This window comes from Helianthus annuus, chromosome 11, assembly GCF_002127325.2.
Source record: "Helianthus annuus cultivar XRQ/B chromosome 11, HanXRQr2.0-SUNRISE, whole genome shotgun sequence".
Taxonomy (NCBI): Eukaryota; Viridiplantae; Streptophyta; class Magnoliopsida; order Asterales; family Asteraceae; genus Helianthus; species Helianthus annuus.
Window position 1 is genome coordinate 6,883,880 of NC_035443.2, and position 16,019 is coordinate 6,899,898.

Below are 16,019 nucleotides of genomic sequence, written 5' to 3' on the forward strand. Positions count from 1 at the left end.
CGGAAGTTACCGGACCTAAAAATTTCTATAAAACCGAGGGTGCGAAAACGTATATACCCAAAAATTTCTATACGAAAACTACTTACTCTCCACTACTGAACGAAAAGTTCGGGGGGTCGGCCGTCCCCTCCCGCCACTTAAAAGCTTCGCCCGTGGTAGTAGTTATATTGTAATATAAATACTATAGTATAATATGAATAGATGAAAAAGGGAACTAGGAAAAAATATATTTGCCTCACATAATTCTGTGTTCTGACCTCCTTAAGTTAAGAGTTTTGATGCTTACCTAACTAAATAATATTTTTTAAGACTTTTTTTTTTCAATCTAATATTACTAAAGAAGCATTGATATGTAAAAAATCAGATTGAACACAACTAATTTCACCTGAATATTTACAATTCAAATTTGAAATTCAAAATTTAAAAATGCAAATTGTATCCGTTACCAAGTAGCCGTTAGAATATAAGTATCCGTTACTAAGTAGCCATTAGATTTTAAATTAGTATCGTATAACAATGTTACCGTTACACCAAACTCCTTAAGAAAACGCATTATATGAAAAAACTACACGTCGACTGAATCCGAGATTAGCTTTGAGTATAATCTTTACATCATGAATCCTTTCATCTTTCCTCATGTTCCGTTTCGGCAAATTATACAAGTAAGCTTATGCTACATTTTATTTGTATTTTAAAATTAACTTTCAAGTATTAATCTCAAATCCAAAATAAATCTTTTCATGTCTTAAACTACAAAACACATCCAAAAAATATTCATGATTATAATTTCCTCAATTATAACCAACCAAAAATGAGACCAATATTAGCATGGTACAACATGATATCGATACTAAAAGTTAGCTAAAATCAAAACAAAATAACGTATCGTACATGTTTGGTCGGTACCAGTATCATACGCTACTGTTAAAAATCCCAAATAAGTACTATACCGCATAGTACTGATACCGAAACCGTACCAAATTCAAAACTAAATACCATACCGTATATATTTAGAGGTGTACAAATCGTTTTTTTTTTGTGGTGAAAAACAACTTAAAAAAAAAAAAAACCAAACCGGTTTTTTAACCGGTTTTACATAATGGGATGTCAAACTGGTACTAATCGATTCGGTTTGGTTAAAAACCGATTTGGGCAAAAAAAAACTGGGTTTTAACCGGTTTTGTAAAACCCGTTTCAAAGATCAACCGGTATACAGACCGTCAGTTCGAGTTGAAAGCGGTTTTTAAAAAAACTGAAAACCGGTTTTGATTGTAAAACCGGTTTTCTTTTACACCTATATATATGTTCGGCCTGTACGAGTATGGTATCAATACATGTAAAAAAGCTAAAAATCAATTGAATTTGGTAAAATTATTATTATGGTTAATTTAAGTAACAACAAATGAGAAAACAATGTTGGTTTGGTGTGAAAAAAAATATCCAGATAAACAACGAACCCGCAGTGATAATGAAATCAAACGGAACCCTAACTCGAACAACAACACCAACACCTGAACAACCGATTCCAATGGCGAGATTCTCGATCGGCGAAGAAGACGACGACGTTCCACTCACCTTCAAACGCCAGAGACTATCCACGTCAGCCTCCGCATCCGTTAACCGATCCCACTCGCAACCGCAAGTTGTAACCGACGAAATCGATGAACAACAGGAGAATATTGAGATTGAAGATGTCGAATCGGATTCGGAAGGTTATGAGGAGTTAGAACCGGATGATGAAGAAGAAGAAGATGATGATGAAGTGGAAACGGATGAAGATGAGGAAGAGGTTGAGGTTTTGGTGCCGGAAGGATGTGATCAGCAGCAGATGACGTCATCATCGGCGGCGGTGTTGCTTCGGGGAGTGGCGAGTGGTGTGGTGGCGAATCGGAGTGGTTCGCCGGTGGTTAGTGATGTGAATGGAGAGTTGAAGGCGGTGTTGACGGATCCGGATGTGTTGGATTGTCCGATTTGTCTCGATCCGTTGAGCACACCTGTTTTTCAGGTATATGTTTTGAAAATTGGCAGTTGAATTGTTTTTGAATTGATAATTGTGGTACTGTATTGTGTTTGATGTGTTAGGAAGTTAGGGTTAATTGATGCATGTAGGTAGGGATTGATTGCTAATTGCTATGTGTTAATTGTTGAAAATGTTATTCATACTGACTATAGTGAAATTGATCCTGTCTCAACAACTAGCCATAGGCCCCTAGTTGTCAAAGTTGCACTCAACGCGCAAAGGAGGGCCCGAGATAAGCAAGGGCATGGCATAAACATAGCATTTTTTTGAGGTTTTAGACATGTTTTTAGTCTGGTTCCAGGCTATGTAGTTAATATCCCGATATATCAACCGATATATCAGTGATATATCGGTTATCGGTCCCTTTGCCGAGATAGCGGTACAAAATATTGGTCAGAATATCATTACCGATAATATCGGCGATATTGTCTGATATTTGACCGATATAGGACCGATATTTGATTGATAAATCACCGATTTTCCCGATATCAGTACCATTCTTCTTATTTCTACCGTTCATTTTTCTTCTTATTGTTGCTATTAGTGTTTGAAGTCTTAATTGTTAGTTGTTACTGTAAAATATTAGTGTTTTAAGTCTTAGTCAGTTCTTACTTATTACAATTGTTAGTGTTAAATTGCTATATATATATAAATTTAGCATGATATTAAAATTACCGATATCCCACCGCGATAACCGATATCTCAAATATCGGTCCTTGACCGATATCTGATATTTTACCGCATTAACTAGTTAGGTTCCAGGCCATTTTTGGATGTTTTAGACCGGAGTTTGCAGAATTTTGATGTAATTTTTAGGCTTTGGTCGGAATTTTGTTGGAGTCGGACTGAAATTTGACTGGATTCTCGCCTGAAGAGTGAAGGTTGCTGGTGCGCCTAGATGATAGCAAGGCGTTTTCCCTGTGCCTCGCTTCGCCTGAGGGTCTAGGCGCGTACCTGAACGGCTGTTTGACAACATAGCAACTAGCTCTACCATTTATGGAACTTATATAGTTCGCAACCTAGCATTTACACAATATGCATGATGGGTATAATTAGTTTTTTGTTTGTCCAAATTGAAGAAGAATGTTGCTTCCAAATCCAGCGTCATTATCTTTGTAGCTTCTTTAGGCAATAATCCCAGACATTATCATGCATCTAGCAGTCATAGTTGTCAAAGGCGCAAAGGAGGGCCCGAGATAAGCAAGGTGCATGGCATAAACATACCATTTTTTAGGTTTTAGACATGTTTTAAGCGTTTTTAGGGCTAGTGGCGTAGCCTGATTCCTGGCCATTTTTAACTGTTATAGACCGATTTTCCCCGAATTGCAGAATTTTGCCGGTATTTTTAGGATTTGGTTGGAATTTCGCAACTAGCTCCATCTATGAAACTTATATAGTTAGTATTTACACGATGCACATGATGAGTATAATTAGTTATCTTTGTAGCTTCTTTACGCAATAATCCTAGACATTACTTGGCATAAGTTTGTTTCCATGGTTTTCATTACTTGAATGCAATCTATATGACTATATGAACATCAGATTTCATGGTTCTCAACTTCTCATTATTTGAATGTAATTTATGTGAACAGCGAATTTCATGGTTCCGTTTTTTCGCTGTACTCTGTATGAAGGTCCTTTCTACTTGTCATAGGAGGTTATAACTTCTGTTTGTTTTTTGTCCCACAAGATCCGTTTTTCGTTTGCGCATTTTGTTTTCTTACAAGTAAGATGTGAAATGAAATTTGTTGCCGATCTCTTTAGCTGGTTTGATCTTGCCATCAGCAAGTCTTTTTATGGGAAATTTGTTGACCTTTTTTTTTACGTCTAGGGGCTTACTGAGCACATTAATGATTAACTTTTGGTTTTATTCAGTGTGAGAACGGGCATATAGCATGCTCCTTATGCTGCTCTAAAGTGAAGAGAAAATGTCCATCTTGCTGCATGCCGATTGGTTACAACCGTTGCAGAGCTATCGAAAAAGTCATCGAATCAGTCAAGGTATCATGCAAAAACGCTCAACACGGTTGCAAAACGACCATAACTTACAGTCAAAAGACCGAGCACGAACAAATGTGTCCCTTCGTCACATGCTATTGCCCTCACCCATCATGCCCCTTTGGCGGTACGTCAAGAAACATGTACATCCACTTCGGCATCCAACATGCGGTTTCCACCACCCGCTTCACCTACGACACCACCTTCTTTGTTCACGTAGCAACACAACAAAAACACATTTTTTTCCAAGAACAACACGAGAGTGTTATTTTTATCCTCAATCATGAAGTTAAAGAACATGGTCGAGCATTGAGTGTCGATTGTGTGGGCCCAAGCACGTTAAAAAGCTGTTTCGAATATCAGATCACTGCTAGACAGTTGAAGTCGGTTCTTACGCTGCAATGTGTACCGGATGTATATACAAGGTGGTCTGAACATCCACTCAAAAGGAATTATCTAACGGTTCCATCTGACTTTTTTTGTTGTAGCGGGACTCTGCCTCTGCATCTCTGCATAAAGAAAACTGTATTGCCCGAATGAACAACAATGTATCGTATGCCAAGTGTTATCTTTTCTAGAAGTTACCGTACCCGATTAGTATGTGTAACTGCAAATCTACCTTAACCTTTTAAGTTATGTTTGAATAATGTTAATGTACCGTTTGGAATTCATTTATGTTATGGTATTTCTTGTGGTTAAAACGGGATGGATCGAGTGGGTTTCCTTTTCAGTTGCGTATCATGAGTTTGTTTATGGCCATTCAAGTGAAACCATCAAATTGGCACTCATCTTGACATAATCTAGGTGATCAGTGTCGGGTTTTTCGCGATACCAATCAGATTAGATCTAAAAGAATGCTTGTTCGATTCAATTTTTTCGCAAGTTTAGAAGTTGGTATACGTTGGTATCTTTTGCGCTGGACATCAATAGATTTTTAGTCTTATTCTCTTCGTGTTCAAGATCGTCGAACATCAAATCAAATCAAATCGGCTGGTTTCGAGTTCAAGCCAAGTTTTCAGTCTTATTTCATGCAAGAACTCTAAGCAAAGTTTAGCAAGCATTTTTTCCTTTCAATCTTGGATTATTTTCAGTCTATTTCATGTATAAAAGCAAGAAACCTCAAAATAAGTCCAAGCAAAGTTTATTGAGCATTTTTTTCCTTTCAATCAAGGATCAACTTTTAACGTGTTATCTGACGCGTTGCTGCTTAGGTCTAAACTCGAGACAACTAAAATAGGTCCATCCCGATGACCACCCCAATCGTGTGGCCAGAAACACGAAACTCATGTCTCTTAACCTCCGCTTTGAACGGATCAACAACAGTATTATGACTTTCCGCCTGCATTCCAATCAAATCAGAAAACTTGGTAACAATATCTCAACCCTTCTTAAAATAGCATAACCTTAAAGTAAACTCATGCCAACGTTACCAGTTTAGCCAAAGCCACCCGACCAATCCAAAACCAGGCGTTCCATACTTCCACATCTACCGAACCAAACCATCAGCGTGAATCCACTCCTCCAAACAAGGGCGGGCCCAAGCTTTGGCTTGGATGGGCGGGCGCCCCTCTTGAAAAAAAGAATTTAGTGTATTTTCGAGGTAAATACCCCGACTGCACCTTTGAAAATTTGGTTGAACCCTTCGTTCGCACCCCTAGAAAATAATTCATTGGTCCGCCAGTGCCTCCAAACTCAACAAAAACAATCAATGCAACAAAAAATTTACATCATGTAGTCACGTCTTCGTGATTCTTAGATATATTTAAAGAACATACAACTTCTGTTTTCCCGACAACTCTTATAACGTAAAAGACTTTCTCAAAAACTACCTTAAACTATAATACAAGGACCAATTATGTAAAACTTATCAGCAAAACGCAAAGACGGGGGCCGTTTCATATTCATACATCCGATCAAACTCCTAAAACACTCCATAAACTCTGCTGTCATCCTCTTCTCCCTTTCAATTCTCCTTAATCACACCCAAATTCACTTCAAACCCCTAAACAAATCTTGATCAGAACCCTAACCCACTAAAAAAAATCCAATCTTTATCACTTTCCCCCCTTTTTACAACCCTAATTCTCACAATCTTGTTCACATGGTTACTGATACTTCCCCCAATTTCGATGAAGGAGCTGACATTTTCTCTCCGATGGTATCCATTCTTTTTTCTCAATTTTGTTATCAAGCTTTGATTTTGATTGGTTGTTGTTGTTGTTTTTGTAAAAGGGTATATTCTTTGATCGGTTTGTGTGTGTTCTTGATTCTTTGTTTGGATTGAAAAATTTGTGATTTTTTTGATATGCTGAATTGGGTTTTCTTTTTTTTTTTTTTTTTTTTTTTTTTTTTTTGGGTGTGATTATGTATGTTTTGATCAATTGATAAAGAAGAATTGGTGGATCTTATGAATTGGGTTTTAAAATTGTTGATGATCTTAAGTTTTGATTATGGTTTTATGTATTGTAGCTTATTGTTGATGGTACATTAGCGATTGTTTATGGTAATGACATATGTAGGCTCTTGACACTTTATTTAGATTGAAAAATTGGTGATTTTTTTTTATGTTGAATTGTGTTTTTTGGGGAAAGATCGGATAAGAAATGAGGTTTTTAGAGAAAGATTAGGAGGGGAGATTGAGATGGTTTGGGCATGTGAAGCGGAGGCAAACGACGACACCAGTTAGAGCAGTGGAAACTCTTACTGTGGAGGGGAGGAGAGGAAGAGCCACCAGACCCAAACTGACATGGGATGAGCAGATTAGGCATGATTTACTAGAGATGCATCTTTCTGAGGACATGGTCCAAGATAGGACTTCATGGAGGCGTAGGATTAAGGTTAAGGACTTCTAGAGGATATTGCAGTAAGGTCTTAGGTGTATTTTACGGACGTAGGTTTTTCTTTTTCTTTAATGGACTTTTCCGGTGATTGCCTTCTTGTGTTTATGCCCAAATGATGTTGTATGCTATATTGCTATTATACATGATTTACATTATATTGTGTGACTCTGATCACTTTCTTGGTATGGGTGACTTCTTATTTCTATATTCTTTGACTTGGTGTGTTGGTATGCTGTTCGTTTTGGAGCCGAGGGTCTCTCTGGAAGCAGCCTCTCTATCCCTAGGGATAGAGGCAAGGTCTGTCTACATCCCACCCTCCCCATACCCTATAAGTAGCTTTGCTATTTGTGGGATTTACTGGGTATGGTTGTTGTTATTGTTGGTGCCGAGCGAAAGCGATTCCGTAAGTATACGTTGCCGTGTTTATGTAGGTGCCGAGCGAAAGCGATTCCATGGTGGTAAAGCGAAAAGACATGTCGGGTTTCGAACGTGAAGGGAGCAGGAGGAAGAAAAAGAAGAAGCAAGGCGGTACGCCTCGTCCCGCTTGCTCTTGGGTACATTTTAGGTAAAAAAAAGATTTCCTTTTTAATTTTATATTTTCTAGTTTTCCGTGTTTAGTTACGTTGGCTTTTGATCCACGTGTAACTGACACATGTCATTGCGTATAATGTTCTAGTCGCGAATTCATAAAGGAGTACAGTGCTTCGCATCCCGAATCCTCCGGTCTGAAAGTTGTAAGCATCCTGGATCTCATTTAAATTTTAATGATTTGATCTATGCGGTTAATATCGCCAATATATTACCGATATATTGGTGATATATCGGGTATCAGTTTCCTGGTGAGATATCGGTGCAAAATATCAGTCAGAATATTGGTACCGATATTATCGACGATATTGACTGATATCAGTACCTCTCTTCTTAGTTCTACGATTCGTCTTTCTTCTTATTGCTGCTATTAGTGTTTTAAGTCTTAGTCAGTTCCTACTTGCTACAATGTGTTTTGCAAGTTGCGAAAGGTTAATTTGTTAATGGTAGGAGAGTATACTGAATTGTTAGTGTTAAATTGCTATATATATAAATGAGTAAATTACGATTTTGGCCCCTGTGGTTATATCACTTTTACCCTTTTAGCCCAAAAAAGAATCTTTTAACATCTGAGCCCCCAACGTCTTTTTTTGTAACCCTTTTGGCCCCTAACACTAACACCATCCATTTACTTATAAGGGGCCAAAAGGGTTAGAAAAAAAGACGTTGGGGGCTCAGATGTTAAAAGATTCCTTTAGGGCTAAAAGGGTAAAAGTGATATAACCACAGGGGCCAAAATCGTAATTTACTCTATATAAATTCTGCATGATATTAAAATTATCGATATCCGATCTTTTACCGCATTAACTGCTTAGGATTTGATATTGTCTGATAAAAAAGTTGCTATATGGGGTCGGATTTGATGTCGAGTTAATCGTTTTTTAGGCAACAAAAGCAGCCTCGGACGCATGGAAAGTGATGACTTCTGAAGAAAAGTCAAAATACACAATACGTGCTCGTGAAGTATGGAACGACTACTTGAGTACTGCCCCCGCACGCGAACCTAAACCGAGAAAGCAGGTGACACCACGTCGGTTTTTAAACATCTGATGACGTTTTTTGTTCAAATTACTTACGGGTAGGGGTGCTAAACGGGTCGTGTTCGCGGGTTGGCGGGTTCAACCCGACCCGAACCCGAAAATTTCATACGAACCCGAACCCGACCCGAACCCGAAAATTGTGTCATAACAATGAACCCGAACCCGACCCGAATATTCGTAGGTTGATCCGAACACGACCCGTTCAACCCGAAAACTTTTATTTTTTAAATTTTTTACACAAATTAATATATTAAATTTAAAGATTTCTTAAAAAGCACAAATCTATATAATACAATTACATTTAAATTATAAAATCTTATATGAATTTCTTTTTTTTTATTATAAATATAGCATAAAATACATACCCAATTTAATTTATAACATAAAACATATTGTAAAAAAATATTATATAATATAAAAAGGGTTAAACGGGTCAACCCGCCAACCCGACCAGGTTGACCCGAACCCGACCCGTTTAGCTAAACGGGTTCGCGGGTTCAACCTGAAACTGACCCGAACCCGTTTAGACTAAACCTAAACCCACGAATTTCGTGTTAGGTTCGTGTCGTGTTTTCGGGTCGTGTCAGAAATTCACACCCCTACTTACGGGTTTTGTGATGCAGGCCAACCTAGTCACTCGGTGTTCACCCGGTCGTTTAGTCAACGTGTTAAAACACTTCACAGAAGAGCAAAAGGAAGCCGTGAAAAGCATGGGATTCGGTAGTCTTCTCGATCTTAAATGTAGAACTTTACGGCGTAGCTTATGCTTATGGCTGCTAGAACGATTCAACACCATAAGGCGTAACCTAGAGATTTGCGGTGAACGGATTCCGTTACACCCTCATGACGTCGAACTCGTAATGGGATTACCTGCTAGTGGTAAAGAGGTGGTCAACTCCGGTCCTGACGATTTAGTTGCAGAGCTGCGTTTAAAATACAACGCTTCAAATCGCGGAATTTCTGTTCGGTTTCTTGAAGAAAGATTGGGACAACCAGAAGCGGGAGATGATTTCAAAAGAGCTTTTTTGCTTTACGTTTTAGGGACGCTTTTGTGCCCGACGGCAAGGCTGGATGTTAGCCCGTCGTTTCTTCATCTTTTGACGGATATGGATTCTATTCATGAGTACAATTGGGCGAAGTTCTTGCTTGATAGGTTAGTTAGGGAGGTGTCTCGTTATCGTCAAGGGAAACAACGTGCGGTCGGTGGTTGTCTTCTGTTTCTTCAGGTGAAATACAGCTTCTTTTAAGTAGGGATGAGTTTTTTCTCGGGTCGGGTCGGGTAATGGTCGGGTCGGGTCGGTTTTTTCCTTTTGCTCACCCCTAACCTGTATCGATTTTAGGTATTCGGTACATGTATCGGTACTCGGTTTTATTGATTTGGTATTCGTTACTTTGGGTATCGGTACGGGTAAAAATTGGTACTGGTACCGAATTTTATATAGAAATTTTAAGAGTTTTTATATTATGTTTTATTTCGTGTTATGATATTTCTGGTACTCGAATTGATTTTACGTATTTGGTACCTGTATCGTATTGGTACTTGGACCGATTTTCCTTATATGATACCCGTGCGCGTGCTAAAAAAAGTGGTACCAAAGCGAGCACCGTATCAAAATACCCGTATCGATACCCGTACCGTACCAATATATTCGGTACCCGATTTTGTTCAAATTCGGTACTGGTATTTTTTCGTACTGATACAAGTAAGCGTAAGGCATAGTTGTTGATAGCGAAGGTAGCGTTCGCTATCGCGCGCTTTGTAGCGAAGCGCCCATGTCTCGCAATCTTTTAAGTAGCGACTTCATAGCGTGATTATAGCGGATTCCGACGACGAATTCCGGCCGGAAACATGCAATTTCTGCCGGAAACTTGCTGGAAACTATGAAGAAGAAGAACGGCTGCGTTTTTGTTGCATTTGAGCCTTCCTAGGGTTGAATAAGTTTATGGAATTTAATATTTAACCCCTCTATCTTTCATTAGGTTACATTTAGTCCTTAAAACTTGTAAAATTTACATAAAAAGTGTAAAATTAGTTTGTGTATTTTAACATTTAACCCCTCTATTTTCACTAGCTTACATTTGGTCCTTAAACTTATAAAGTTAAACATAAAAAGGTATAAGCTAACATTATATGTATAAAAAAATTATATAGATAGCTATTTTTTATTTCTTAAATTTTTAACTACCTTATCGCTAAACACGAAATAGCGGGCACTATTTCATCGTTGTCGCTACGTAGCATATAGGTACGTTGTCGCTATTTGTCGCTATTTGCTATCAATAACTATGGTGTACGGGTACTGTACCGATCCCATCCCTGCTCTTAAGTGTTTTAGTGATTGTTTTTATTGTAAGTGTTTTTTTTTTTTTTTTTTTTCTTTTTGGAATTCTAACAATTGTTAACCATTGCAGTTATTCTACTATGAGAGTGTTGCCATAGGAGGAACTTGTGAACCGGGTCCAATTGTTGTTCCGTGCGTATCCTTGTGGACCGAAGAAGCTATTTCCGAGAGAGAGAAACAGGAGAAAGAGCTTGGTGGTTACGGAAGTGGAGAGGTAAGCTATATATATATTGTCTTTTTGACATGTACATATGTTTGTTTGTGTGTGTAAATATTAGAGGTGACCAGAGGCGGTTCTTAGAAGGGTTATGGCAGGGCCATGGCCCGGGCAAGTTTTTCGGCCATAGTGCTAATTTTCCGCATTTCGATCGAAATTTTTTATATATACTATGTTTGGCCCGGGCTTTTTTTAGTGCCCGTGTCTTTCGGCCCTGGCACGTTCAACGGGCAAGATCCGCCACTGGAGCCTGGAGGTGACAGTATCGACCCACTTTCCAATTGGTCAAATAACAACGTTAGCTAAAAAGGGAAACGTTCAAACACGTTGAAAGTTGCCTATAGTCTATTTAAGATAGATACAACCTCCCAATTCATTTTTTAGAGTAAATTGACATTTTTGTCCCTGAGGTATGGCCACATATGCGACTTTCGTCCAAAGGTTTGTTTTTTCGCATCTGGGTCCCTGTGGTTTCAAAATGTTGTCATTTTTCGTCCCTGATGGCCAAACCTCGAGGGACGAAAGTCGCAATAAATTGCCAAACCTCATGGACAAAAATGGCAAGATTTTGAAACCACGAGGACCCAGATGCGGAAAAACAAACCTGTGGATGAAAGTCGCAAAAATCGTAAGTATTGAAAAACTAACTACTCGAGGGACAAAAGTCGCAATAAATTGCCAAACCTCATGGACAAAAATGGCAAGATTTTGAAACCACGAGGACCCAGATGCGGAAAAACAAACCCGTGGATGAAAGTCGCAAAAATCTTAAGTATTGAAAAACTAACTACTCCATAGATTATAAGATCATTTTCTTCAAGTTGAAAGATTACATCCGTGTTCAGGTGATTTGCAAGGAGAAGGGTCTCGGGTTAGGGCCGTTTGACAGGGATCATTCCGATGTACATCCGTTAAGAGAGGTGGCTGCTAGAGCTAATCGTGGTACTCTCGTTCGACATGATGAAACCCTGGTAAAAATTTCAATTAATATTATGCCTTCATTTTAATTATGAAATAATAGTATGATTAGAATTAAATAATCGGGCACATGATATGAAACTAGGGGTGTGCAAATGATGGTTCGGTTCGGTTTTTACCTTTAACCATATCCGTAACCGCTAGCTTCGGTTATGGATTTTTCTTAACCATAACCATAACCGAAGTTCGGTTCGGTTAATCGGTTATGAGACTCGGTTATGGTTCGGTTTTGGTTAATTAACCAATCTAAGTTTGAACTAAAATCTAAACTAAATGAACATATTAGACAATTTTTGTCTCAGCTACAATCGTTTTTATAAATAAAATAAGGAGTTAAATGCCATTTTAGTCCCTGTGGTTTGGGCCATTTTGCCAGTTTAGTCCAAAAGTTTCATTTTTAACCTGTGGGTCCAAAAAGGTTTCACAGTTGCCATTTCAGTCCACTTGCTTAACTTCATCCATTTTTTCTGTTAACGAGAAGGCCAATTTGGTCATTTTGTATGTAATTGTGTTAACTAAAAGGGCAATTCAACCATATAAAATGACCGAATTGGCCTTCTCGTTAACAGAAAAAATGGATGAAGTTAACCCAATGGACTAAAATGGCAAGTGTGAAACCTTTTTGGACCCACAGGTTAAAAATGAAACCTTTGGACTAAACTGGCAAAATGGCCCAAACCACAGGGACTAAAATGGCATTTAACTCTAAAATAAAAGACAAAAAAAAACATACACATGCATAAAATGAGTAAAATTTTACAATAATTATTTTTTTAACATTTTAAAACTAATAATATAACATAAAAAGCTTTCGTATATGTTTTTAATGTATATAGAGTTTGATTCCTTGAACATGTATATTTTAAATGTAGGTATATTTTAGAGTAAAATGCACAGATAGTCCCTGTGGTTTGCCAAAGTAACAGGTTTAGTCCCTAACTTTTGGAAATTACATCGGTGCTCCCTGTGGTTTGCACTTTTATTACTCGGATGGTCCCTATAGTGGATGTCAATTAAGTTTTCTAGTTAAGTTGCTATGAAATGACTAAACTACCCTTTGTATTAAAAAATAATAAATAAAACATTAAAAGAATTAAAAAAATAAATGTGGGACCCAACCCTACCTTCCTTTTCTCCCTCCACCGTCATTTGATTTTTAAATAATTAATTATATTTTCTTTTGTTTTAGTTATTTTTATTAAAAGTAAGGGTTGTTTTGTCATTTTACACATATTTAACTGGATAACTTAACGGACATCCAGTGTAGGGACCGTCCGAGTAACAAAAGTGCAAACCACAGGGAGCACCAATGTAATTTCCAAAAGTTAGGGACTAAACCTGTTACTTTGGCAAACCACAGGGACTATCCGTGCATTTTACTCTATATTTTAAAAGCAAGTCTTAATTGATTTCGATTATGGGACACCCTTAACCATATCCATAACTGACTTATCGGTTAATCAAATAGCATTATCCATAACGGTATAATATCGGAGTATCGGTTATCAGTGGCGGATCTTGACCTAAACTCAGCATGGGCCGATGTTTTTTGGAGATAAAATCAGTCTGGGCCGAACCAATACACATTTAAAAAAATTCTCGAAAACCTGAAATTTAACACTACTAGCCGAAAAAACCGCACGGGCCGAGGCCCGGTCCGGCCTCCTCTAAGCTCCTCCCCTGTCGGTTATCGGTTAATTTCAGTTAAGGTTTGCTCACCCCTATATGAAACTACTGCAGGATAACGTACCATTTGCGTACAAGAACGAGAACACGCCACCTATGCGAACCGATAACTATACGTACAAGAATCCGTTAGATTATACAAACACAAATCCCCATGACAATAGAAGTATGTACACAACAAGCCAATCATCCGCATGTGCATGCCCGCTTCAAACTCTTCTGAACTGCAACTTCACGGGTTTATTTCAAGAACTATCGGATCATTTCAGCTCGAAACATTGGGATTCCGGGAGGCGTTTTCAGTATAATTCACCTTTACCGATATCATTGGGCATGGATGAAACGTTTCTCGTGCTTCAAGCAGAAGAAGACGGTGTTCTTTTCTTGGTAAACAAAGGGACCGAAAATATCGGCCATACCGTTGTGGTAACTTGCATTGGCCCGAGCAACAGTAACGAGCGGTTTCTGTATTGTCTTGTGTCGGAAAGAGGAACCAGCTCGTTAAAGTTGAAGTCGTACACACAGACTCTACCGGGTCGGGTTGAAGGTACTCCGTCGGATTTTCTTCTGGTCCCGTTCGGGTATCTGAATTCTTCCGGCGAGCTGAATTTGGAGGTTTGTATATGGCACCCTTCGGATTTAGGTGAAGTTTGATAATACCGAAAGACTAATTTTTTTTTTTGGTCAAGAGTTGACTTTTCGGACCGTTTTACTCTGTTTTCTGTTGCGATCAAACCGTCAATCTCGTAAAGATGTTAAAATAAACACGGCGAAAAACCGGTGTTTTTATATAGAGTTAAATGTCATTTTAGTCCCTGTGGTTTGGGTCATTTTGTCAGTTTAGTCCAAAGGTTTCATTTTTTGCATGTGGGTCCAAAAAGGTTTTACTGTTGCCATTTTAGTCCACTGGGTTAACTTCATCCATTATTTCTGTTAACGAGAAGGGCGATTCGGTCATTTTATATGGCTGAATTGCCTTTCTAGTTAACAAAATTACATATAAAATGACCAAATTGCCCTTCTGGTTAACAGAAATAATGGATGAAGTTAACCCAGTGGACTAAAATGGCAACGGTGAAACCTTTTTGGACCCACAGGGGAAAAATGAAACATTTGGACTAAACTGACAAAATGCCCCAAACCACAGGGCCTAAAATGGCATTTAACTCTTTTTTATATTTTTAAAAGATGATGGTTGGTTTGTGACTAGAAGACAGGTATTATGGTTGATAGAAGTGTTTGGTTTTTTTTTTTTTTTTAATTTTTTTTTCTGGGATTTAGGAAATGTATGTAGTAGGGTTATGTTGAAAATGATGATTGCTTTGAGTTTGAAATGTATTTTTGTTTGATTTTATAGTACAACATATATAATGGTGGAAGTTTTCTGAATAGATAGATATTAAAGATTGCAATTTCTGATTACATTGTTTGTTTTTAACACATGCCATTTGCTTTCCTTTTGTATGTAATTTTATGTTGTAATATATATATATATATATATATTTTTTATAAATAATGACGTATGAAAAAGCTACGTATTATACGTATGAAAAAGTTATGTTGTGGTTCCACGTCCAGACCACAACCCACGTCAAAGCCACATCGACCAAACTTGTCATATCCCCTTCACGCCTTCCCCCATTTGCCCCTTCAAGCGTGACTAGGCTCACGCCCCCTCCAACGTGGTGTGCACACCCCCTCCACGCCCCAAAATTTGCAATATTCACCGGGTGCTAACTTGAAAAAGGTCACTCCTCTGGGCGTGCGCCCATAACACGTAGTCTAAGGGTGCTTGTAAAGGAATACTTTTTTCAAAGAAAGATAATTCGTACACAACCTCAAGCAACACATCAATCATATGATGTATGAGCGTATAACATATGTATACAATTATATACTTCTATATGGACATCAGGACATATAATGTAACATACAATGTCCTGTATAGGCGTATACTAACAAATTGTAAGCCACATGTCTCGTGTATCATCAAATCACATCTCGTCAATAGGTTATTGACTAGCAACGTAAAGCGTGTATATAGTGTACCATAGTTGCCTTCAATTGACAATTACTTAGACCATGGGGTATGGAATGGATAGTCTCTTTGGAGACTACCCGCCACATAGGCGCTACGTCATCACGGGAGGAGGAGCATCCTCTTGGGGACTACCCAAGAGTGTGGAGGACTACCCACTTTTAATAAAAAAGGCCCCCCTTATTCCCACACCCCCTAAATCTTATTTTCACATCCCTAGTGTATACGGGCCGTATACAAAATATACGGCCCGTATAGAATGTTTTTGAATA

The 16,019-nt window shown here is 38.2% G+C and overlaps 2 protein-coding genes across 2 annotated transcripts; both read left to right on the plus strand.

Moving 5' to 3' along the window:
* The first annotated feature begins 1,409 nt into the window (after positions 1 to 1,409).
* On the plus strand, positions 1,410 to 4,719 carry LOC110889442 (putative E3 ubiquitin-protein ligase SINA-like 6). Its single transcript, XM_022136971.2, has 2 exons — positions 1,410 to 2,005; positions 3,896 to 4,719. Exons 1-2 carry the CDS (start codon positions 1,469 to 1,471, stop codon positions 4,556 to 4,558), a joined length of 1,200 nt encoding a protein of 399 aa, XP_021992663.1. The 5' UTR covers positions 1,410 to 1,468; the 3' UTR covers positions 4,559 to 4,719.
* Positions 4,720 to 5,899: 1,180 nt separating this feature from the next.
* On the plus strand, positions 5,900 to 15,100 carry LOC110889441. The gene is made up of 8 exons (XM_022136968.2): positions 5,900 to 6,176; positions 7,290 to 7,423; positions 7,535 to 7,592; positions 8,332 to 8,466; positions 9,110 to 9,712; positions 10,899 to 11,042; positions 11,891 to 12,016; positions 13,764 to 15,100. The coding sequence occupies exons 1-8, from the start codon at positions 6,120 to 6,122 to the stop codon at positions 14,361 to 14,363; spliced, it is 1,857 nt and encodes a 618-aa protein (XP_021992660.1). The 5' UTR covers positions 5,900 to 6,119; the 3' UTR covers positions 14,364 to 15,100.
* The last annotated feature ends 919 nt before the right edge of the window (positions 15,101 to 16,019 follow it).